This window comes from Wyeomyia smithii, chromosome 2 (assembly GCF_029784165.1).
Source record: "Wyeomyia smithii strain HCP4-BCI-WySm-NY-G18 chromosome 2, ASM2978416v1, whole genome shotgun sequence".
Classification (NCBI taxonomy): domain Eukaryota; kingdom Metazoa; phylum Arthropoda; class Insecta; order Diptera; family Culicidae; genus Wyeomyia; species Wyeomyia smithii.
Window position 1 is genome coordinate 76,763,705 of NC_073695.1, and position 24,991 is coordinate 76,788,695.

Genomic DNA, 24,991 nt, shown 5'->3' on the forward strand with positions numbered 1-24,991 from the left:
CCGTGCCTTAGACCTCTTCTGGTTTCGAATGGGCTCGAGAGTGCCCCCAAAACTCGAACTACACACATCACTCGATCCATCGTCGCTTTGACCCACCGCGTCAGTTTGTCCGGAAATCCGTCGACGCCTTATTGCCATCATCTTTTTGTCTCGTTTCTATTTCATATTTCTATCTCGTAAATGTGCTGAAAAAAATTTACCTGACACTTTACCACGTGGAACGAGAACCAAAATAAACCAGTTTTGACACATGCTTGTGACTGTTATGAATGTTTTGGTTAAAATAACTGTGAAAGCTAACGGGACTGGTGATACGCTAGTAAATAAAACGCGAGGTGTACTCTTCGACAGTCAACTATAAACTCATTTATTCTCTGCATCAGAACACTGAGCCAGCCAGTTGTTCAGACAGGATTGTATTCTAGGGTGGTCACCACAGTTCTCCCCCCTTTAGTTTAAACAATATTTTTCTGAAAATGGCCAAACTTCACTGCCATATAGGTATTCATTTTTTTAATGAATGCGGTTAAACATGACTGCCGCTTTAACTTTTTTTTCAGATAGTGGCGAAACAATACTGCCACAAACTCAAACTTATGTTTGTTTTAATATATAAAATCGACATCCCTTTTAGGACGCTTCGGTCTACTAGAGCGACGCAAACTTTCTGGATGACAACTCGAACTTGACGGTTGATTCGATTGCGACCACTGTCGCGTAGATGGGCTCTCCTGGGGATCAACTTCCTCAGGCGGTAAACACGCCGATGTGCCGCCACCTTCCGAATCACAAACCATTGGATGATCGTCAGATGTGCCTCGGTAGATATACGAATCTGCTGCGAAACCAAGGAATCCGCCAGCATCGTCGTCAACGCTTTCATCGTCATCGTCATCGTCATCGCGCGCTCTTTTCCGGTTAACACTCCTTCCTTCCTCCCTCGCAAAAATCAAACCGTGACGATTTCTGCGAGCTCCAACCAGCTTCAGCTGATTGCGGTGCGCCAGATACACCCGACCTCCGACGGAAGCCTGAAAAGTTGTTAAGGAAACACGTTTTAAAAATTTTGCTTCAAGCCATCGTCGAATGTCAGTAGGTTTGAAATTTTTAAAGTATACTAGATCTCCTGGGCGCAACTTGTCAATCCAGTCAGGTTTATGATAATCTTTGGTATTATATCTATACACAGATTTATCCACATTATCACGCTTCGTCAGATGATTCCTAAAACTATTCCTAGGATGGATTAAATCCAACAGCGTTTTGGGTTTATAGCTAAACAGTCTCTCTGAAGGAAAAGAACTACTACCTTGTAAACATGTATTCCTGAATGTTAGAATGTGGTACCTGCTTTAGAACAACATTCATTTGACAACACACAGAACAAGTTTTAACAAAATTTTCAATGTCAATACTCATGCCATGCCAATAAACTGTTCTTCTGGCCATCTGCTTTATTTTGGTTATTCCTGAGTGATTTTTATGTAGTAAACGCAGAATTTTCTTTTGCAAACTATCAGGAATAACGACACGGTCTTGGTATAGCAAACAACCCTCTACTACTTCCAAGTCTTGGTGTTGTGCGTATACATCTAAAAAACTTCGATCTAACTTCTGTGGCCAACCATGCTTCATGTAGTAAACAATTTTTTGCAAAAACGGATCTTTTTGTGATTCACTCGCAATCAAAGCATGGTCTAACGGAAACTCATTGGAAACATTCAAACTCTTTATGTATTCCTTTTGCAGACTTAACGGAACATTTTCAGGAAGAGGAAACCGTGAGCAAAAATCTGCGTTGCCCATCTTTGTTGACGGCCTGTAAACAATGTCAAAATCGTAAATACTCAGTTCCATTACATATCTCTGCAGACGCGTCACAAACAACGTATTTTTTCCTTCCTTCCCGAAAATTCCAATCAATGGCTTATGATCAGTATACACAGTAAACTTTTTGCCAAAAAGAAACTTATGAAACTTTTTGATGGTGCTAACAACTGCCAACGCTTCTAAGTGCAAAATTGGGTAGGATTTTTGTGCATTTGATAAACTGAAAGAAACAAAACTTATAGGTCTTTCCTCATTCTTGATTTGATGTGCGATTACGCCGTCTAACCCATAACTACATGCATCTGATACAACGACAACAGGTTTCCTCGGATCATAAAACTCTAACAGCTTTGAACTCAGCAACGCCTGTTTACAGTCTTCAAACACTCGACTACAATCTGAGTCCCAAACAAACTTAACGTCTTTTTTTAATAAACGATACAGACAGCTGAGGCGTGAGGACAAATTGGGTATGAACTTCCCGTAGTAATTAACCAAACCCAAAAATGCCTTCAGTTCAGAAACATTATTCGGAATATTAGCTTTCCGAATAGTCTCGACCTTTTCCGGGCACGGCAACAAACCTCTGTCGCTTAAAATGTGACCCAAGAATGGCAAACTTGAAACAAACCATTTGCATTTTTGCAGATTAATCTTAATATTGGCATTAGAAAGACGCTCTAATACCAAATTAAGCTTCCGTACACAGTCCGAATAGTACTTGCCCGCTATCAAAACATCGTCTAAGTAACAGTAAACTCCGTCGATATCCTTCAAAACCTGATCCATGATCCGCTGAAATATAGCCGCACTTGAAGAAGCACCCTGTGGCAAACGATTGTACGTAAACAAACCTTTGATTGTGTTAATCACCATGATTTTTCTTGACCTTTTTGACAACAATAGCTGTGTATACGCACCAGACAGATCAAGAGAACAAAAAACCTTCGCGCCAGCCAAAGAAGCAAACAAATCCTGTGTTAGTGGGAGCGGATACACATTAGGAATCAAAACTTTATTGATGGAAACTTTACAATCAATAACCATCCTAATGCCACCGTCCTTTTACACCACTTGAATTACGGGTGACGCCCACTCACTCGAATCTATTGGTGTTATGACTCCATCCTTTTCCAAACAGCCGAGGTGCTGTAAAACCTTGTCCCTCAACCTGCATGGAACGTCATAAGCACGCTTAAAAACCGGTGTATGATCTTTCAAAACTAGATCTGCTTCGAACCCTTTAATTGGCGTACATAAAGATTTATCAAAAACATTGGCAATCTTACTCTGTATCTCTGCAACAATCTGGTCCGGGCAAACTGCCAGTTGATTGCTGCTGCTTCCAAACGCCTTCCTCCAGTCAGCAATGAATACATCCAGCCAGTCTCGTCCCAACAAAGGTGTGAAGCAACTTCCACTTCGCAAAACGATCAGTTGAACAGTTTTCGCTTGGCCGTTAAACTCAACTTTTACTGTTATTTCTCCTTCCACCTTCAACTTACTGCCATTGATCACTGCTAATTTCTTGTCGCACGTCTCTAAAGGTATGTGATCGAATTCTCCCTCGTACATCTCCAAACTGATGACGGAGACTGCAGCGCCACAATCAACTTCCATCTTCAACCGCAAGCCGTCAACGAAAACGTTACGGAAACACGGTTCGTTGATTCTATTGACTGATGATATCATCAAACAGTCCATGTCGTCGTCATCCGAGACGGATCTATTCAATCGACGTCTCAAACTTTTCTGATACTCGTTCAATTTTGGCTTTGCTGCTGGAGAATCGACAAACTTCACTGACTTTTTCTTGTTTTTCAAGTCGTAACAAAAACGACGTGTATGTCCACTTCTACGACAGAAATTGCAAAACAGATTTCGTGACTTTGAAGTGGAACGATTTTTACGGTCAAACGAAACTGATCGGCTTCTGCTCCTTCCTCTGCTAGGCTGACGACTCCGTCCACGCGAGCGATCTCGGAAATCAGACCGATTGTCCCGATTCCCAAGCCTGTTCAACACGCTCGTACGGCGCGAACTGGAATCTCGAGAGATTATTTTCACCCTCTCTCCTGCTGCTTCCGTATTCGTGATGAGTTTCTCCGTTTTCGCCAAGGTTAGATCGTCCTCATCAAACAAACGCCTTTGTAGCTCCTCATCGCGGATTCCACAAACCAACTTATCGCGAATCGCCATGTCCTTAAACTGTCCGAATTCACACAACTCTGCTTGGAGCTTAACAGCTAGTATGAAATCCACAGCTGTTTTATTCGGCCCTTGTTTGCGTTTGTAGAATCTGTAGCGATGGATCAAATCGCTTTCCGTCTTGTCATACCGTTTTTTAAGAGCATCCGTAATCTCCTTAAACGATAAAGCTTTCAAATCCTTGCCAGGGAAAAGAAGCTTTATCTCGCTGTAGACTTCCCTGCTACAGGTAGCGAGAAACGAAACTTTTTGCTCTGCCGGATCAACCACCTTATGATGCGCAAACACCCAGTCCAACTGCTCCAAAAACTGCGCAAACGGAATAGTACCAGGAACGTACGGCTCGATTTGATTCACTAACGGCATACTTGACATGATGAAGAAAAAAAAATTAAAAAAAAATTGACAAACTAAAACTTGTACTAGTGTGCAAAATTACAAAAATATTTTTTTCCAGTGTATATTTCACTGGTGCGATCAAATCAAAACAAACTGAATTTGATCTCCACACAACTCAACATAAAAAAAAAACAGCTGTGAACAACAAAACACTTTTGCCTATTCCGCTTCGTGCGGAACGAAAAATACAAGCAAGAATACAATTTGTTTCGGCGGTGCGATGAAGCAGACAAAAAAATGCCGCCGATGATTAGTGTTAGTGCTGAATCAAACAGAACTTACATGCAAAACTTTAATATGCTGCTGTTTGATTATGGTAGTGCAGCATAAACTTTGGCAAAATCAAAAATGGCTCTTTTGCCTATCCGATCACGGTAAAAAACAAAATGAAGCGCAATTCCTCCTGCGTGCTAAACAGTCGAAAAAGGCTTACAATCGCACTTTAAACATGCAGTTAAAACAAGATAAACTGTGCAAAAACTTACGTGGTCGTTGACGCAAACCTGTTTGATTAAAATCAAAAAACTTGTTAAAAGTAAAACAAACCTGATTTACCAGGATAAACTGTTTTTTTTTAAAATGATTTTTATTACATTGCGGAAAAACACTACTACCGCTTTTCAACACTAGCTCTCCGCAAACACTTGGCGGGGCAAAACTTTTTTATTTTTCTGTCGCTTTTCACTCCAGCGGGAAACAAACTTTCGGCAAACTGAACGCCGCGAAACCACTTCACCAGCAAACTTAACGCCGGAAAAAAACTGTTCGTAGGCTACGGAAACACTGTCGCAAAACCAAAGAAACCGTTCGTACACACGCGAATTTCTAAGGAGGAAAAAACCGATTTCCTCGTCGCCACTAAAATAACTGTGAAAGCTAACGGGACTGGTGATACGCTAGTAAATAAAACGCGAGGTGTACTCTTCGACAGTCACCTATAAACTCATTTATTCTCTGCATCAGAACACTGAGCTAGCCAGTTGCTCAGACAGGGTTGTATTCTAGGGTGGTCACCACATTGGTAACTCCCAAAAGTGCACTCGGCTTCTTTCGGGTGTAGTCCGGGACAGAAAAAGTGTAGTTAGAGACAGAAAAAGTGTAGCCCGGAAAATGAAAAAAAAAACATTTACAGGGTAAAAAGTTTAGTTCGAGTGTAGCTGCACCGCGTAAACGATTTCGACATAAGGTATCATCGCAGACAGACGTCCAAGCTGAGTTACAAACTTGTGTAAAGATTTTTGTAGTGGCAATCCGTAACCAGATAGCGCTACCAGTGACACCTGCCTCATAAACCAGCGAAAAACAATGTATTGTAGCGATAAGGTCACCAGGCGGCGCTAGTATACAAGTGATTTATAATGCAATTCTCTTTGAAATTTTACACGGAATTTTCGATCAATTTTGTTCCTACTTGGACGTCTGTCTGTAGTATCATCTTTGTGTAAACTGTTGTGATTTTTATGTTGAAATTACCGCTCGCTTCATTCACTATACCCAGAATATAAATTTCCAATTGACACTACTATTCAAAGTACTAGTGTCGGTGCGGCTTTCAAAATGCTTGCGTTTTTCATCTGCCACTCATCGATTCTGGTACCAGCGATTCTTATACCCATCAGCTCTTGGTTGGTTTATCCATGAAACAAGAGAAATGGAATATAATGTCCCACAATTGTCATTAATTTATTCTCGAATATATATATGTTTATAGAAGGAAAAAGCAAAGATTTAACGCTTGTTTTCAGTACATTGCGCCCTTACAATAAATTCCATATTTTATGGTTATTTAATAGTTTAAAAAAATAGTTCTTTATACCGCGTGAAAATCATTAACAGAATTCCTAATACAGATTTTCACCGGTGCATGGAGATCCTGCAAATACAAATCTCGCCAAACATGTGAAATGGGCCCATGTGCCATATGTAAACAAGCCACTATTTCACGTTTTTCAATAAATACAAGCTTAATCTACCCGTACAAATAAGATTGTTTGATCAAGAGTAAATTTATTTATCAATAAAGCTTATTGGTAAGGGCAGATTTCGCTTGTATTAATCAAAAAACGAGAAAATTTGGCTTGTTTACATATGGCACATGGGCCCTTTTCACATGTTTGGCGAGAAATCGCTCCTTCCTAAATCTGGCAACGCTGTTTTGATCTAATTTAATCAAAACATCAACAAAAAGTATATGTATTAGGGATGGGAAATATCGACTAAAATCGCTATCGATAATTATCGATAATTTCCCAATTCTATCGGTAACTATCGATAATTATCGATAGTTTGACAGCTAGAAGCAGATGCAGAGAAAAAACAAAATGTTGCTTCCGTTGTGGACAGGAACAATATTTAATAGTTTATTCGCACACATCGTTCACACTTATTCAAAATTTCGCCGTTGTCCGTATGAGTTAAAGTGAGCGAAAATGATTATCTTTCAATTTTCTAACAATTTTAAAGAGGATTTCGTGTGAGAGCGAACAAGCATCAAAGTGTCTTTCAACACTAGCAAGGTCAATTTATTGTTTTCAGTTCTGGCATCATTGTGGAGTATGCATGCCACCGCGAGAGAATTATCAATAACTATCGATAACGCTTAAAGCTTAACGATTCTATCGATAGCCGGCAACTATCGATATTATCGATAATTATCGATAGGTTTCCCATCCCTAATATGTATTGCAATATTAGAAATCAGCGGATTTATCTTCCGCTACTTTCTTAAACCATACTCAATCTACAGTATTGTAATTAGTACCAGTTTGTTTTAAAATTTATCCTTGGACATATCCTATTAATAACCCATCATGAGTCGAATCCGGTGGCGCCTGAAAGAGTTTCCCGTAAAATTGATGTGAGTAACCTAAACTATGTATTATGTATCCTTCGATAACTACTAACTCCTACTTTTCCTGGAAGCAATTGCATTCGATTCCGATACCAGTATTCCATTCAATGTATCCGATCACTAACTTACAATCATCACATGAGCCAGTCGTACGCATCCGATGTCTGTTTGGAACCGATTTTCTGGTTTGTTGATAATTTCACTCATCTGCTCGGTCCGGTTCGTTTGTGAATCTACACATTCACTTGAAACAGCATTTTCGTTAACTAAAAATCATTTTTGGTTCTAGTTCTTTGTGTTTGCTGTGGTCTGCCTTACAACCACCGTAGTATTGATCTGCTATTGGATTGGACTGCCGTATTGGTGGAATAAAAGTAAAAATATGACCTACTTTCTGCTCATCGTGGGTCATTGGTTACTGATCAATGTGGTGTATAATTTTTACAAAGCGGCAGTTACTTCCCCTGGTGTACCACCTGAGGTATTGGTGCAATTTTGTTTAAAGCCATAAAACATTTAACTGTTTTCTAATTTCAGAGGGAATTAATAGTTGAGGCTGTTAGTATATGTAAAAAATGCATAGCACCCAAGCCACCGCGCACTCATCACTGTTCTGTGTGTAATAAATGTATTCTCAAAATGGATCATCACTGCCGTTAGTACAATAAGGAAGATAAAGTTATTGAGACTTACTCATTAGGTTTTTTTTAGCTTGGCTCAACAACTGCGTTGGCTACGGAAATCACCGCTATTTTTACTTGTACATGCTCTACACTACTTTGGGAGTACTATTTATAATAGGCTTTGGATTTGAGCTTGGATATAACGTCCTTATAGTAGGGGATGGAGAAGGTTGGAATGAAGTTGAACCACTACACGGACATCCAGTTCGATTCAATCTTTCTGGACATATTATCCCTGTGGTTTGTAACATAATGCATACGTTGTGTATCGTCTTTACAAAAATCTTTTTCATTTTTAGACAGAGATGAATGACTATTTAAATGATGGTTTGGAACCCGCAAAACATGATTTACCGATACCTCATGAATACAATAGTAACGCCATCAAACATCGAGCTATAATATTTATGGCCCTGATTAATGTTGCTACACTGTTCGCTCTCGGGGCTTTAACGGCATGGCATAGCTCGCTAATCACCCGTGGAGAGACGAGTATTGAAGCCCACATCAATAAGTCTGAAACTAAACGGCTTCAAGCACTAGGAAAACCTTATGAAAATCCATACAATTTTGGTCCCCGGCGTAATTGGAGGCTTTTCCTTGGTCTAGTTCGGAAGCGGACCTGGTGGAGACACGTATTGTTACCATCCGGTCATAAACCTGAGGGAAATGGACTGAGTTGGTTAACGATAAATGACTTTGCCGCGATCGATGGCGAGGACGAGTGGCCGTAGTCGTTCAGTCCGTGTAGTCTCGAGGCCCATTCGCTATAATCCAATCTTACCACATAACTAGTCTTTGAAATAATCTCGATCTCTAGCTTATTTGTTTTGCAACTAATAGATACACTAATTGTGGGCAATAATGTGAAATTATTTTGCTCTATTAAAAGTCATTGTTCATCATTTTCATTCTGTTTTTTTTGTTATGAATATGAGCCGTTGCGGAACAGAGTGCCATCGAGCAAATTGTTCAGGAGAAGCACTTTTCGGGAAATCTCTGAATAAAATTCTGTTCAACGGATTCTTTTAAACAAAATGTTCTAATATAAAGGTTATGAAGTCGTTAACATTGGGATACATAAAATTAACAGTTTCTTTGCGAAATCGGTGATTTTATCTCACCAATGTACATAGACCACTCTGACTTCATATATATTTCACTGAAATCCTCGAATCGTTTCGGAACAGAGTGGTCTAGGTACACAAACCTGGTAAATGACCATGTAAATGACAATAACTCGTATAAAATGGCTAGTGTCACATGTTATATGATACATATAGCATGTCACATGTAAAATGTCACGTGTAACATTACATGTAACACAACATGTTACATAATATTTTACATGTTACATTACGTGTGACATGTACAGAACAAGTGACATGTTACTTATCACATGTAATATGCTACATGTTACGTGTTACATGTTAGTGTTACACCGATTGACGTGCATAGACCACTCTGTTCCGAAACAGAATGGCAATTCTGTTTCGGTCGAAATTTCAACACGGTATAAATCAGCTTTAAAGTTCGATTTTTCGAAATTGTTTTAATCTCCCAACTTGGGTTTCTTGAATAGATGCGGTTCATGCAAAAGTCATTTTCGAAAAAAATGGTATTTAGACCACTCTGTTCCGCAACGGCTCATATGATGAGAACATTTGTGTAACATATCTCGCTCAGCGCCCAGGAGAGATAAAGGAGTGGGAGGGGTGTTATTCAGCGAAGCGTGATACTGCGAAGGGCCATCATGCAAAATTGGTCCCTATTATGGGTGACGAGGCGAGCAACTTGCTTTCGAGCCCGTACTCAAATATTTTTTTTAATCAACCTGAACCTTACAATTGTATTTTTGTGAACCCGAACCCAAGATTTTTTTGGGGTCCATTTTTATACTACTTACGAGCCTGCCCTAAATCTTTGAACTAATTGTATTAAAATGTTAGTGATTTTAATAGGTGCATGATGATAGACATCATTAATCCGGGCAATCCAGTAAATCAGTTGTGCGCATGTAAGAAGCCGTCGCTTCCGACGGCGAGACGGCCATGGGACAACACAGTAACCGCGGGCCGCCTTGGTTCATTGCTCGCGGCAAAGCCGCATTGATGTGGTTTGCAATAAAAATGTTCACAAAAAACTGGTTGTGTAATAATGGCAAGTTTCCATTTTATTAATCCATTATTTGATGTTGCTTAAAAGAATTGCCACAAAATGAATTCGGCTTTTCGTTATTTCTCGAGAAACATTTCAAAAGGTCCTATCTGACATTTGTAAACAAAATACAATTTATGCGTATTCGTTTTAAACAGCTTCTTGTCTTTAAGCTAATTGAAAAAAAAAATTGGTTTTGATTTCTAAAAAAAAATCAGTGTGGGCGAAAAAAACGTCCAATTTGAAAAGTAATACAATATCGCACAGCTTTCTGATTGGACCTTTTTACCTGCTTCTGTTATTAAAACGAAAACTTTGACAGAAACAAATTGGACCTCGTACCTCGGACCTCGTAAAAAAGAAAATGGAATTCGTTTCGTCCAATCTCGGTAATTTGAAGAATTATTTTGGAATTCCTTGAGTAATTTTTTATATTTCGTTATGGTAGATGCCATAATTTCTGTGAAAATTAAACTAAATTTTAAAACTAAAAACAGATTTCAGATGTTTTTCGTCATTCGACAGTCAATACCATCCCCGGCCATGTCACTACCGTTCTACTGACGGAGGTTCACCTTGTCCTGGTCCTTTTTTCCAGTCTATGCCATCAGTAGTCGGTGTCACCACCCCAACAGCCTAGAGAATAGCCATTCAACTCCTCATGATTGTTCTTTTTCTCTGTGGTAAAATTTCATGCGAAAGCTTCTATCATGATTGGATGGGATACTAATTTTCTTGATAACACGATTTTGTCAGGTTCATCGCACTCACACCGTAATCGTTTTCGTCTCCATTATGATGTTTCACGTCGTAATTAGTCATTGACGTCAGGCAGCACAGACCGTGGCCGTACTGCCGTAAGTGATCGATACCCTCAACCATTTTATTGTCATCGTTCACGTCGCGATCAGCCCTTCACGTCAAGCAGCAAAGATGAAATCCGTGGGCTTCCTGTCCAAGTTTCTGTTGTTAAAGGTTTTCATTTCATGCATATAGTGTTATTTACTATGCTAGTGTTTTACAACTTCAGGTGGTAATTCGTCGTTTCCAGTGATGTACGACCCGCAACCATCTCACAATAATAAATTAAAATAAATATACCATAAAAGATGTTTACGTTTCTTGTAATTTTTTTTAAAGAAACTAGGTATATTAAATATTTTCACATCGCATGACATATCACATTTCCCTTCTTGATTGAATTTAACATTTTCAATTTCTATTTGATCCCCCACTTCGGTTTTGCGGTCATTTCATAGACCACTACACTGCCACCGCCTGCCTAAGTGGGTACTGGATTCCTATTTATTTTAATCCACAAAGAAGAATTTTATGTAAGAATAATGTTGGTCAAATAAAAAAAACCCTTAAAAAGGTAAATAATGTTGTTATGGAAATAAATTTCGAATTCGAATATCATACGTTAATCATAAAAATATATTAGTTCGTATTAATCCTTTGGAGCCATTAAATCCAAGGTCCAATGTGTCGCTAATATTTACTAAGAGACCAATCAAATAGGTCCTATGTGATAAGGAAAACAACATAGGTTCTTTTCGGAAGAAAGTTCGGAAGTCGGAAGTCCGACTTCCGAACTTTAATTTAGTGCTGGCGCCACAATATTGATATAAATTGGCCGTTTGGAGCTATCCCTCGATGCTAAGTACACAAAAAAAAATACCCAACTATGTGTATTTTGACGTTAATAAGCCCTTCTGTGCGGAAAGGAAGTTTGAGATAAAAGGGCTATTCCCACTGCTTCCGTTCAGGGACCGGGCCGGGACCGGGCTCGTCCGGGACTTTTCATGCATTCACACTGCGCCGTGCTTGAACCGTGCCCGCGCTGCGCTCTGGCTGAGAAATGTTGATGTGTGTATGTGGAAGAACGTCTTTCTCTTTTTTTCATACCGCAGCTCACTCCGCGCGAAATATGTCACTACAACATACACGCATCCACCCGAGTGCCTTCCGTGCACTCTCCGGCCAACACAAAGTATCGTCGGCAACGATAGTTTTTCTCTCGCACTGCAGCAGCACGACGGCAACTCAACGCTGCCCCGGTCTGGGCACGGCGCGTCGGTGTGAATGCGTTCATAAGAACGCATGCAATCAATCTCAAACGAGCCCGGACGACACGCGGATCAGCCACGGCCCGGTCCCGGAACGGAAGCAGTGGGAAGAGCCCTAAAATCGGTTTACCTACATTTGAGGACGGCCAGTCATCATTTAGGCAAAATCGGATACCTTTAATCAGTGACGTAGCGTGACCGGGTGACACCCGGGGCGGAAAATTCGGGTGTCACCCCCACCAGGTTGCAGCAAAATCATCTTTTTATCAAAAATTGTGAAAGTTAGCACACTTGTTTTCAATTGCACTAAATCTAGCCATTTTTAAAAAATTGGTTGTTTCTACGTGTTCGCTTGGTAATATTTTCTTTGAGTGTACATACATGTGCGATTGGCGTAAGTATCGATTCTGACAGTATCACCCATTCGTCCAACCTTAAGGATCTGTCAACTTGCGCCTGCTCAGTTAACACCACTTACACCGTTTATATATTTGCCATTGTTCTTTATTGCAGATTTTGCAACAGTTGTTGTTTTCCTGTCAATAAAATTTATGGCTGTTAGTGATAAATATCAATGTTTTCAACGTTGTTTTACTCGAAGATCCTAATATTTCAAAACGATATGAATGCTTCCTTGCAGTCAGTTCAGTTGGACGAATCAGCGTTGATATCTTCTCCAAAAAGTACCAGTCTCCGTAGTTCGAATTCCAGCGTTGGTCCTCCTACCAATCGATACAATCTTCGTAACCGAGGTAAAAATCATCATTATACAAACAAGTATCAATCGTCAGGTATTTATTATTTTAGGACCAGCTACATTTGCCTCCTTGGCAGAAAGGGAATGCCCGATATGTTTTTCCGAAGTCTTTGACAAACCTGTGGTTGTAAATTGCGGTCATACATTCTGTGACCAATGTATTCGTCAGTCATTAAGCAAATTTAAGAATTGCCCCTTATGTAATCAGGTGATGATAAAGTCATTGTTCCTAAGCGACACTAGCTATACAAAACGGTTGACCATGAAAACGCGAAGTCCTCTGCAACAAACTATCCGTTTGCCGAACACAGGAAAGGATATCGCTTCCAGTCCTTGTAGTGCAGTTGAGAGCATTACAGATCAACAGAAAAAAATAAATGAAAAACAGATTTTGTCCGAACGGCAAGTCTCTCGAAAGCGCAAAATCAGCCAATCAAACGGTAAAGGTCTTCGTAAAACACTGCACTGAAATGGTATGACAGAATGGATGGGCATTTTGATGGCTTCTTTTATTATTGGGTTCTGAAGTTTAATAAATTAATGTAATTTTTAATTTGTATCTTTACTTTTTGTTTTTAACTGTTTAACGGGAAACAAGACAGTAACAGTACATAGTTTACATCCACAAAATTTTTAAACGTAATCTAGAAACAGTTTTGTTATGCGTAACAAAATTTTCTACAATTCAGAAAGATTTCAACGGTATCCTTCATGATTAAATATATAAAAATCTATTTAGAAGAAACTGAACTGAACGAAATAAACTCGAAAACTGCCTTAAAAAAGTTTAATCGTAAGGTAGGGTTCTGAAAAAAAACTGCTTTATAGTTTTTCACATAATTCACAATTTCTTGTTTCAATGTTAAAATTTACTGTTATACGTAGCATTGGTATGGCAAACAAGTTGAAAGCTTCTTTCAAGATGATCGTATACAAGTTTGTTGCAGATAACCAATAGAATATAATTTGGTATATTTTTGTAAAAATGCTATTTTTGAATGTACTATTTATTATGGAGGCAAGAGCGTCCAAGGAATAAGAAGGTGCTCTAATCCAGCTTTATATTCATCATGATTTCGGACGCTATAACAAAAAGCTTGTAATATTGTTAATATGTTATCCACTCTCGTGACACCTCAGCTTACGTCAGTTTCGAGTCTTTATGTATTTTAAATATCAGAACCAAGATAAATCTAGCATTTGTGTTGCTAAAACTTTGGCAATTCTAAAACTGAGATAAACAGCTTTTCATTCTTCCGTTTATTGCCTCAAAATCAGATCAATTCAAATATTTTATCAGTTCAGTAGTGTTGTACAATAAGAAAAGCAGTAAATAGGGTATATATTTGTTTATGTATTATTTAAAATGATTTTGCTAACCAGATTTTTTTTGCCTGACTTTCTGCACAGAGAACAGACGTTCATCTTCTTTTCAAAAGATGTGTAAAAACTTGCAACCGTCATTTACCACTAAGTGGTAATGCTCCCGCTATGTGGCGCTTTTGTCACTTACAAACCAAGCACTGATATCGATAAAATATCGATACAGCAATATTTATGCAGTGTAACTGAGGCACCACAAGTCGTTAGTGTATTAACGTATTTCGATTCAAATTTTTACACACGATTTTCAAATTTCTTTATATGAACATGAATGTCTGTTCTCTGTGCTTTCTGTACAGACTGGAGAGTGCAATGACACTTCGAAACTTTGTGAGAATATATTAAAGGGGCCATCCACATACCACGTGGACAGCTTGGGGGGGGGGGGGGGGGGGGGTTGGCGGTCCATACTTTTTTTTAGAATTTATATGGCAGTTGTCCACGGAAGGGAGAGGGGGAGGGGGTCAAAATCGTTGAAAAACTGTCCACGTGGTATGTGGATGGCCCCAACTAATTTTAAAAGTTTGTTTCACCGTTTAAATTTGTAACCTCTACATTCCTGGTATAAAACAGATTGTAGGCAATATTCATACCCTAAAGAACTCAACAGGACAGTAACACTCCCAACAAACAGCTTAAACAGCTCAAGCTCAGCCAAAACCCGCCTAATAGCAGCTTAACAAGCTGTAATAGATTAACTATATAAACAATATATCTCGCCAAACATGTGAAAGAGGGGCCATGTGCCATTTGTAAGCAAACCAAATTTTCTCGTTTTGTGATAATTACAAGCGTACAAATAAGATTTGTTGATGAAAGAAGTTTTTTTTAATCAAACAATCTTATTCGTACAAGCAGATTAACCTTGTAATCGCGAAAAAACGTGAAATTTTGGCTTGTTTACACGTGGCACATGGGCCCTTTTCACATGTTTGGCGAGATATGTAAAACTATACGTGGAGTACTAAAAAGCAATGATGAATGATAAAAGTATTGGAAAAAAATTGAGTTTACAACAAAAGAGTAATAGTTGTGTCCAAATTTGCGGATCGCAAAGTATTTGAAGTTAAGGCGAATACTACAGGGTGTTCAATAAGATCGAATACAATTATGTAAAAAAAATGAAAATACAAGATATTCTCAAAGTGATATTTTATTGAGGTAATATTTATTGAGAACCTTTACGACGTGTTACCTGGGACGACCATACATTAAAGTCCAGGGAATTAGGGTCCGGGAAGCTGAGAATCCACAAAGCGTTATCGAGAAAATCAGTGAAATTACACGCTTGGACGATATTCGCCATGTGGGCCGATGCGCCGTCCTGTTGAAAGGCGTTATGATCCTTCCCGTAGACGTCCGGAAGTGCTAGGGCTACAGTATTCTCCAGCACCGCGGATTAATATCAACGTTTGCATTAAAAAATGGACATTTTTCGGATGGTGACAAAAATACTAAGACAGATTATTAAGTTTGATAAATTTCCCATGGAAGGTAATTATATTAGCCTACTTGCGAAACATTCTTCGCCCTTGCGAGCGGCTTTCCGGCAGTTAACCGGAACATTCGCCATGGCGGACGAAAACATACGTGTAGGTACGTTTTTGAGTTCTTTCTTCGTTTTATTCGTCAATTCCTATTCAATTTTTGCGACAACATTGTTGGAGTAAATCTTACGCTTCAGGTTTGCCCAGAAATTCTTGATAGGACGCAGCTGGAGGACGTTGGGCGGGTTCACCGACCACATTGGTGTACCACATCGATATTCAGCTGCTACATCTCTTCCAACGATTGCTTCGAGTAGTGGGCCGACGCCAAATCCGGTCGAAATATCGCGCCTTCGCCCTTATGGTATTCCTTGAACGACGCAACTTTCAGCAAGCACCTCGTACTATGAATTTCCCCGTTCACTGCCAGTCCGGGGAAGTAAAACACGAAGTGCCCTGCCAGTCGTTGCCATCCAGGGTGGGATAGGTCATGTCGTCCATCGCGCACGCAGCGATGTAGCCACTTTTCCCTCGGTATTCCTCTTCGGCATCCTTTGGAGCTTCTTGTCACTCAGGGTCGATGGCCGTCCGGAGCCGGGCTTTTTCTATGTTCCAGTAGTTGTCTAATAGTGCCAAGATGTTGTAAATGTCGGAATAGGCGTATCTGGCGTCCACAAAGTGTTGCACGATGTCCGTTTTCGACGCGACGGGGTATCGTTCTTTAAACGCGCACTGTTATGAACGGAGTAGCTTCACTGTTTTCGCCATCACAGTTAGAGTTTGACTGATAGAGCTGTCATTTTTTCCTGCTGACGCGTGTGTTACTATGATTAATGCTGCGTAGGTAGTTTGTGCGTGTGAGGTAAGCCCATGAAAAATCGGCAATTTTTGTCCATTTCAATGCAAACGTTAATTTTCACATTTTTCTCGAAAAACATCAGCGGGAGTTTTTCACGTCTGGAACTTTACTACGACGTCGGGCGTTCATCAGGTGCGGTATACAAACAACAGATGATAGAAAGTCGACACCGTGCAAAGTATTTTGAAGTTAGAAGGTATGACGATAGGGTCATGATGTATGTATTGTAATGGGAGCAAAAATAGTTTTCATAGAAAATTTAATGGCTTGGCGAAACTATTTCATTGGTGTTAGTGGAATACTGTACGGTGGATTATACCTTCTAACTTCAAAATACTCTGGACAGCGTGTGCGTCGGTTAGCCTCTACATGAGGCTAAAGCTGACACCAATACCAATACACAGAATGCACATGGTGCGCACCTATACAACAATAAGAAGTTGTATTCGAACTTATTGAAAACCCTGAAAATACAGTACAGATTCTTTGGTTTTAAAACCAGCATCATATCTTAGGGTTTAGAAAACCATTTCAGAGATTCTGATCACTTATTCGTTTGTAGTCCAGAGATGTCTTTAGGTTGAATTACAGCTAGTGTCTACAGTAGTCCTACAGGTGACAGTCACACACATCGTTTTGTCGGTAACTAACCAATAATAGTAATCGGTTGTTAAAATACTGTTCTAATAATCGTATAATCTTCTGAATTATTTACAATCTCTTTTTACATAAATAGCCGAGTGTCTTCATCCGGCTTTGTCAGGATTATAATAAAATATGCACAAACTTAGAATGGCAGCTACTGTTGCTTTCAGTGCCGTAACTCGAGGTTTTCCTGTCACATCGTTGCTCCTGCTGATTATCGCACTTTGTATTTCATCGCCTGTAAAAGTAACAGAAGATAGATACAGGGTGGGTGTTATTTAAATTACAATTCATTATGCAGGTTCATCATTTCCGTACAAACAATGGCCATACCTACCATCTAAAATATGAACGATCGTACTGGCGCTACCGTACAGTTCCGGTGCGCACGTGTAGTTGCCAGCATCATCAAAGTCAACATTTTGTATCTGATGATGCAACGTGATGCTGTTCGGAGGAGATTTATCCCGTTTCCGCAGTGATTCGTATGACACAATCTAGGTAAAAAAAATGGTTTTAATGTTTTTTTGTTGTACCAGATATAAACCAAACTGATAATATAATTTGATAGCAATATTGACATCGAAGAATTCTTGAACAATTGAAAAATTACATCATTTTGATGATACCAAATCACGTGGCTGGGCCGTCGATCGTAGTTATGGTTCACAATGCAAGTGAGGTTGAGAGTTTCTCCCTTATACGCGTAGACAATAGTTCCCTCAAGAATTTGCGTGGTGGAAGCTAAGTTTAAATAATCTGTAAATAATTAGCCATCAGCTGGATGCTGTTATTAACGATTCCCTCCGTTTACCTCTATCCGCGTACATACGGTTGTAGATGTCTCCATTCTGGTTAGTACCGCCGTTGTGAGATCTTTTCGTCTCGGATAGGCTGGGTGGTATTGGTATATCGTACAGAATGTCGTCCTGCCTACGCACCAACTCGAACTCATCTGGAAGAGACCGACAGCAGAGGGAAATTTTACGATAGTTTGGCAATTAAATTTAACTTCATTGACAATTTTGCTCGAATTGCGGAAAACCACGATTAAACAAAGTGGAAAAGTGTGATCGCATGCCTTTTACTCAGGGCAGTATACTAGGGGAGACAGTGATGGAATTCGTTCAATGGAATCGCAGTGAAATCACTGCTAAAATTCGAACGTAACACAAATCAAAATCAACCCCTAACTCTGAAACCCCTCCCTCGCTTGGCTACTGGAGAGAAATACCGGCGTGGCTATAAATCATTCTCGGGATCATGTTGCGCGCTCGAAGCGGAATCAGGTGAAAGAAGCGAAGAGTGTCAACACGGGTGTAAATTAACCAGTTAATAACTTAAATACCACATTAATAAAGCTATGAATGTCAAAAAAAACGTCTCTTCGAGAGCAAACACACTACATATAACTAAAGTCGCACACGCACCCGGTGTCATCTTCATCCAAGACAGAACCCGGTAAAGGGTAAGTCTAATTAAAGTACGTGACCCTTTCGTGGCTGGAAATAAATCAGAACTGCGATTGATAGGTTACGATTCTCGTGTTGTAAGGCAAGTATTACAACCATAGAATGTGGTTTGAATGCAGTTGTCATTTTAATAGCATGCGGCCATCCGTTCCGCAGTAATCTATCAGTTCATAATTGAGCTGGAAACATCTTGCTTCGCTTTTGCAACTGTGGGGTCATTTCGCTGCACATGCCGACGAATCGCTCAGGCCCAGTCCTGTTTACATGTTTGAAAAGACGCCCACGGTTTGGTAAGCACGATGCCAGCTACTTTATAGACCGCGTGGAAAGATGAAAAATGAGACGCGTGGGAACAATGTTGCAGGTGCCGAAACAAGAACGGACGAAATTTGGATGGCGTAGCACGACTAACAGGAAATTATTTACAGTTATTAATCTTGACTTATGCACTGATAGTTGACCTGGGGCAAGATATAATCCAGAGAAATCGTTTTTTAGTGTTGATTAATGCTTTTATAAGCCCTGTGTGGGTAAATAAATAGCAGTAGGAGGAATATTATTCAAGGATTTTACGAGATGCTCGCCGTCGTTTTTAATGCGATAGTTGGCTTTAACCTCCAACGAAGAGCAAATGCTACAAAACGGTAGCGGAGCAATAAATTAGCTCAACAACCTACTTTACATGCAAAATCTTGCGAAATGTAATTAAAACTGTATTATACAACCAATATACCACTGAAACATGCTTGTACGCGAAAGAGTAAAACAGGCTGCATCTTCTCAATCAAAACCGTCCTACGACAGATCCATACGTATGTAGTAGAGATGGTCGGGTTTGATGTTTTTCAAACCCGTACCCGACCCGAACCCGAATTTTTTTTTCTGTCGAAACCCGAGCCCGACCCGAACCCGAACTTTTTTTATTCGTTCAAACCCGAACCCGAGAATTTTATTTCTATGAAACCCGAACCCGAAATTGTGGAACCCGAACCCGACCTGAACTCGAGATTTCATAGATTTTATAGTCGGGTTTCGGGTTTTCATACCCAAACCCGACCTGAACCCGAAATTTTCAAACCCGAACCCGACCCGAACCCGAAATTTTTTTTTTCACCAAACCCGAACCCGACCCGTACCCGACACTTTCAAAAATTTTCAAACCCGAACCCGACCCGAACCCGTCGGGTACGGGTCGGGTTCGGGTTTCGGGTTTAAAAACCCGAAACCCGACCATCTCTAGTATGTAGGTACAAATCATCTTCTCAGACCGTAGTACACATCTGTATACAAGACAGTCAGTAATCCTGGCGAGGGAAAACCTAAACAAAGCCGGCGTGGAACGGTTGTCTCGGTTGGTTAGGCGATTGCTGAAGCGTGCCATGAGCGTCATGATGTGTCACCCAATGTTGCCGTCAGATTCACCACAAGTAGGCACGGGATTTTTCATACGAATAAAGTTGGAATCGCTCTTAAAATTTTGACCTTAACCCTTAAATGCGCACGATGTTAAAAAATAATCTAAAAACATAAAATCTTTGTTCAACAGGTTAACTGCTCTAGAACTAACCAATATGCATAAAAAAATTGAAAGATTTACATTTTAATGTGCCAATATTACCATGTTGTTTTTAAACAACACTGTGACTTTATCGCAAAATAAAGTCGAAAAAATTACTTTCGTTAATAGTAACTTTAAAATTGACCTTTTGTTAGTATAATTACTGATAATTCAAACATTTTCACTAACCACTAACCTTATTTTAAAATTTATTATCAAAGACAGTCAGCCCATTCGTGAATCTCGCCATGTTTTTTTTCGTTTCCGAGATTTTGACGCCAAAAATAAAAACAAAACATTCAAATTCAGTACTTCCAGCTGTTAAGTTTTCTTCGTTAGAGTCTAGAGAGTTGTTCTAATGAATTTTATTTCTAAAAAAATACTAAAATACGTATATTTTAAAACTAAATAATTTTCTTGAAAATCATTAAAATTACATGTGTAATGATTGATCAATTGTTTGCACCAAAGTCTATGTGTATAAAGAGTCGCGCAAAGATGAAACCAAAGGAACCAAATCAGTGTCAAACGAGGGTACCAATCGAGCAATGTAAATAAACAAGGTGATAATGTTGGGAGTGTTGTAATTAAGCGTGATAAGAATATGTGTTTTTTCGAAGTTTTAACTACATATTTTGAATCCAGCATTAAATTTGTACACTGGTTCAGTTCAATTTAACAAAGCATCACCGACCGGTGTAATCTTTCAAAACTGTGTACCTTGTGAAGAATTTCAAAATATGATATTCGCTTATGCATGGTGAAAAACAGAACTGTATAGTTCTTGGCAACAAACGGCACAAAAACTGTGTTGCCGAAACGAAAGATTTTCTCTTTGCGCAACTCTATATCAAGGGGATGGCAGCCCTATCTAAACTCTACACGTTTGACAGTAGTCAACATATCGGGGCTTTATTTAAGAATAAAGCCACGAGGCAGACGCCCAGCAAAAGTTCCATATACTTATTACTTTTGTCGGGAAGACTCTTCACTTATTCAACATAGAAAGAGATAGCATGTTGCCATCCCTTTGCTCTATATACACCGACTCTGGTTTGCACCGCTGACGAATGCATAGAGTAGCAATTCGAGCGCTATTTATTAGGTGGAATCTGAGATTTTTACGCTTAAAATCGTCAAGTGAAATATCCTAATCTCAAAATTGTATGGAAAAAAGCCACCGTCTAGTTTCACTTTAAAGCAAGTTACTACCTATTGTAAATAAGGTACCTCCCAATATTTCCGTTCCGAAAAATGTGAACTTCAGGTAGCGTTACCGACTGCTCTTCACCCAAATTTCACCGTACATTCACAGGCAAAACAAATACTGCCTGAATTTACTTTGCCTTGGTGCAGAACGTTTTCTCTTGCATATACCTATGTAAATAAACATTCATGCATGCAAGATGCCAAGTTAGTTTTATTTGATCAGCCGACTGGCCTTTGTTGATATGTGTGCTTTTAAACGCCCGTACAGCATTATTTCAAGAATAAACAAATGTGTTTACTAAAATAAAAGCTAAAATAAAAGTTTATCATTTTGATGTTTTGTTCGGTAGAACCTATTTTGACAGAAACTATGTATATTGTTTTGTATTAAAATTAGTACTTAGTAAATTTGTTTAACTGCAAATTAAGTACCAAAGCTGATTAGAGAAGCGAAGTTATTCTGTGCTACTTTACCCTAGCTTTCCATCTTTTGAACTTCGACATCCCTATGACTCAAATCAAAATAATCAATTGAAGGTTTATGTAATTTTTATTTATCATATGTTTTTATTTATCATATGGATCATCAAGCCAAACTGAACTCTAACTTGTTAGACCAGCTTTCCACCTAAGGCCAACTAGAAGGAGCAGAAATTATTAATATGTATTTTGCCTTTGTCCTAGAAAGGTCACTGCCTTTGTCCTAGAAAATCACTGAGAAAACCAAAGGTATAAAAGTGGCCCCGATGGCCGAATGTTTTATACCACTCGACTCAGTTCGACGAGCTGAGCATTTTCTGTATGTATGTATGTATGTGTGTGTGTGTATGTGCAACTTTTTTATCTCACTCACTTTTCTCAGGGATGACTTAACCGATTTTCATGAAATTAATTGCAAATGAAAGGTCTAGTTGCCCTATAAGTTGCTATTGAATTTCATTGTAATCGGATTTTTATTTTAGAGGTCATGTATCAAAATGTAAAAATCATGAAACATTAACATCTCAGAAACCACACAACCGATTTTAATAAAATTTGTATCAAATGAACGGGCTGTCTCCAAAACCCTTAACTTATAGATTTCGTAATGATTGGATATATGGTTCAAAAGTTATGTAAAGAAATGTTATCCAGAGGCTGATTAAACTCACTCATTTTACTCAGAGATAGCTGGACCGATTTCCACAAAATTAGTGTCAAATGAAAGGTCTAGACTCCTTATAGCTTGCTATTGAATTTCATTGTAATCGGACTATAACTTTGTTCGTTATTTATAAACATGTGAAATCACGTTATAAAAAGAAACATATTCTAAAGACTGCTTAAACTCACTCACTTTTCTCAGAGATGGTTGAACCGATTTTCACAAAATCAGTTACAAATGAAAGGTCTGGAGGCCCCATAGGATACTATTGAATTTCATTGCCATCGTACTTTTAATTTAGCCACTGTGTTTGAAATGTGAAAATCATAAAACTGCATTATCTCCTAAACTGCTCAACCAATTTTCACAAAACTGGTGTCAAATGAAAAAACTTCCTTGAAAATCCTCAAATAATAATTTTCATAATGATTAAACGTGTGGTTTAAATGTTATTGAAAGAAACGTGTTCCGGAGGCTGTGAAAACTCACCCATTTTTCTTAGAGACGACTGAACCGATTTTCACATTCATTGTATGGAAGGTCTATTAGCCCCATAAGACCCTACTGAATTTTGTTGTTATCGGACTGTAACTTCGTCCGTTATGTATAAAAATATGAAATCGCGTTCTGAAAAGAAACATTTTTCAAAGACTGCTTAAAGTCATCAATTTTTCTCACAGATGGTTGGATCACAGATGGTGCTGTTGGCTACCCAATTTTATTATTTAGAACTAGTTATGAATACAGTAGAAATTATCAAGATGTATTTTTTTTCGAAAATTCGAAGTTTTTTGGTAAATTTGTTTCAAGAAATAATAAAGTCCGAATGAGAAAGGCTGGGTCTCGCCACTAGGTGGATTAATTTGTGCTGTTTTCTAAAAATCGAAGAATTTGTGCAAATATCTTATACTCAGTTTGATATTCAATTCCCAAAGTTTCAATAACTTTCGTCTCAAGATAGGGAAGAGCACGATTTGATTAGACGATGGAATACAATTGCAACTCCAACGCCGGAACTCTGAATTCTGTCAAATATATGAGCTACCTAATTAAGATCATATATTAGTTTGATATTTGGTTTAAGGGAAGTTTTAGTAATAATTGCAAGTGCGCATTATTTACTGTTAAAAATTAAAAAGTTAATTTTCAATGGCTTTCAATGAACGAGCGTTTCAATTCAAAATTTTGTTTGGTTTTGTTTGTTAAATTTGAAACAAAGTCATTGGGAAAATTTGTTCCAATTTGAATTGCTTTAAACATGAAATTTACCTATAACATAACATGGCATTCATAAGATCGAACATTGCCTGTTGTAGAGAAGAAAGTTCTTCTGCCGCAATGGGTCTCAGGCAATTAATAAAATATATTCTCAGCAGCAATGTTGCCTTAGTTCACAACTGTATTTTTGTTCACTATCGTTTTATGTTTACTTATATTATCGTTTTTTTTCGAACGCGTTTATGTTATATCATCGGTTATTAAGCGTGCTTGGGCACGAGTAGAAGAATTGGATGCTACTACTGGTACAATTAGAGATTTGCCTTAACAATAGCTAAACGGACAGGACATTGGGAAAAATTTGACATATGGTTATCGTAATAATTGACATAAAGGAAATTTTAATTATTTACTGGACATGTGTCCTTTTTGTGAGAAGAATTTTACAAATTAAGCCTTGTGGATCCATGTGACAAAGTTTTATCGTTGGCAAATACGGGATTGAGTGATATGTTTTTCATTCCCGCCAAATTTCTTATGTAACTCTCATAATTCACAAAGAAAATTCCACTTTTGTGACTAATTTTACCACGTGATTTTAGGGGCTATGTCAAGTAATTCTGTCAAAATATTTTTTAAGCGAGATCTTCAAGTAACTGCTTCACGATGACCCAGTACTTCTCTATTGGCCGCAGTTCAGGTGCGTTCTGGGGATTGAGATGCTTCGGTACAAGATTTACTTCCTTAGTCAAATTGCTTGCCAAACCATGTACTTTTTGGCGAACTTTGACACCTTCTGCTTTCTAACGTCCTTAGGAGCTTCGAATTATAACCCCGGAAGCTGATGAAAATCTGCTTTTATATATTTCTCGTCATCCGTAACGAGGCAATGTGGTTTCGTAAACATCTGGGTGCAGAGCTGCCGTGCACGGCACCGTATTCTGTTGTTCATTGCGATTCGGGTCTTTCTGAACTTTGTACAAGTAAACCTTCACGTTTTTTCGCATCTTGAACAAAATTTTTACTCAAATGCAGTTTTTTAACCACATCTCTAACTGAACT

The 24,991-nt window shown here is 38.8% G+C and overlaps 3 protein-coding genes across 7 annotated transcripts in view; 1 reads left to right on the top strand and 2 right to left on the bottom strand.

The window, feature by feature from the left end:
- Positions 1–320: 320 nt before the first annotated feature.
- LOC129725093 (uncharacterized) lies at positions 321–5,390 on the bottom strand. 4 transcript variants are annotated; one of them, XM_055680516.1, is made up of 3 exons: positions 4,984–5,390; positions 2,931–4,405; positions 321–1,031 (listed from the first exon to the last, which is right to left on the bottom strand). In XM_055680516.1, exons 2-3 carry the CDS (start codon positions 4,402–4,404, stop codon positions 919–921), a joined length of 1,587 nt encoding a protein of 528 aa, XP_055536491.1. In that variant the 5' UTR covers position 4,405; positions 4,984–5,390; the 3' UTR covers positions 321–918. The 4 variants fall into 4 exon arrangements, with proteins under 4 accessions (XP_055536491.1, XP_055536490.1, XP_055536489.1 ...); XM_055680515.1 differs by having other exon boundaries at positions 4,923–5,390; XM_055680514.1 differs by lacking the exon at positions 4,984–5,390 and having other exon boundaries at positions 2,931–4,916.
- Positions 5,391–7,112: 1,722 nt separating this feature from the next.
- Positions 7,113–8,882, top strand: LOC129725094 (palmitoyltransferase ZDHHC16). The gene is made up of 6 exons (XM_055680518.1): positions 7,113–7,294; positions 7,360–7,507; positions 7,578–7,769; positions 7,826–7,943; positions 8,000–8,211; positions 8,271–8,882. Exons 1-6 carry the CDS (start codon positions 7,248–7,250, stop codon positions 8,703–8,705), a joined length of 1,152 nt encoding a protein of 383 aa, XP_055536493.1. The 5' UTR covers positions 7,113–7,247; the 3' UTR covers positions 8,706–8,882.
- An 8,477-nt stretch (positions 8,883–17,359) lies between these two features.
- LOC129725095 (zwei Ig domain protein zig-8-like) overlaps positions 17,360–24,991 on the bottom strand; it is a 32,487-nt gene continuing 24,855 nt past the window's right edge. For both annotated transcript variants that reach the window (XM_055680520.1, XM_055680519.1), the window contains 4 exons: positions 18,143–18,283; positions 17,942–18,087; positions 17,666–17,825; positions 17,360–17,566 (listed from right to left, as the gene is read on the bottom strand). In XM_055680520.1, the coding sequence (XP_055536495.1) occupies positions 17,430–17,566; positions 17,666–17,825; positions 17,942–18,087; positions 18,143–18,283 (584 nt within the window). In that variant the 3' untranslated portion in view covers positions 17,360–17,429. The remainder of the gene's footprint in view (positions 17,567–17,665; positions 17,826–17,941; positions 18,088–18,142; positions 18,284–24,991) is intronic.

What these genes read in the sequence shown, in the direction of transcription:
- LOC129725093 (XM_055680514.1), bottom strand. Translation starts at nt 4,413, where the DNA reads ATGTCAAGTATGCCGTTAGTGAATCAAATCGAGCCGTACGTTCCTGGT. An exon ending in CATAACACCAATAGATTCGA is followed by an intron (nt 1,032 to 2,930) that starts GTGAGTGGGCGT and finishes ACAACTTTTCAG; the next exon opens with GCTTCCGTCGGAGGTCGGGT.
- LOC129725094 (XM_055680518.1), top strand. Translation starts at nt 7,248, where the DNA reads ATGAGTCGAATCCGGTGGCGCCTGAAAGAGTTTCCCGTAAAATTGAT. An exon ending in GAGTTTCCCGTAAAATTGAT is followed by an intron (nt 7,295 to 7,359) that starts GTGAGTAACCTA and finishes TTTTCCTGGAAG; the next exon opens with CAATTGCATTCGATTCCGAT. An exon ending in TCACTCATCTGCTCGGTCCG is followed by an intron (nt 7,508 to 7,577) that starts GTTCGTTTGTGA and finishes TTTTGGTTCTAG; the next exon opens with TTCTTTGTGTTTGCTGTGGT.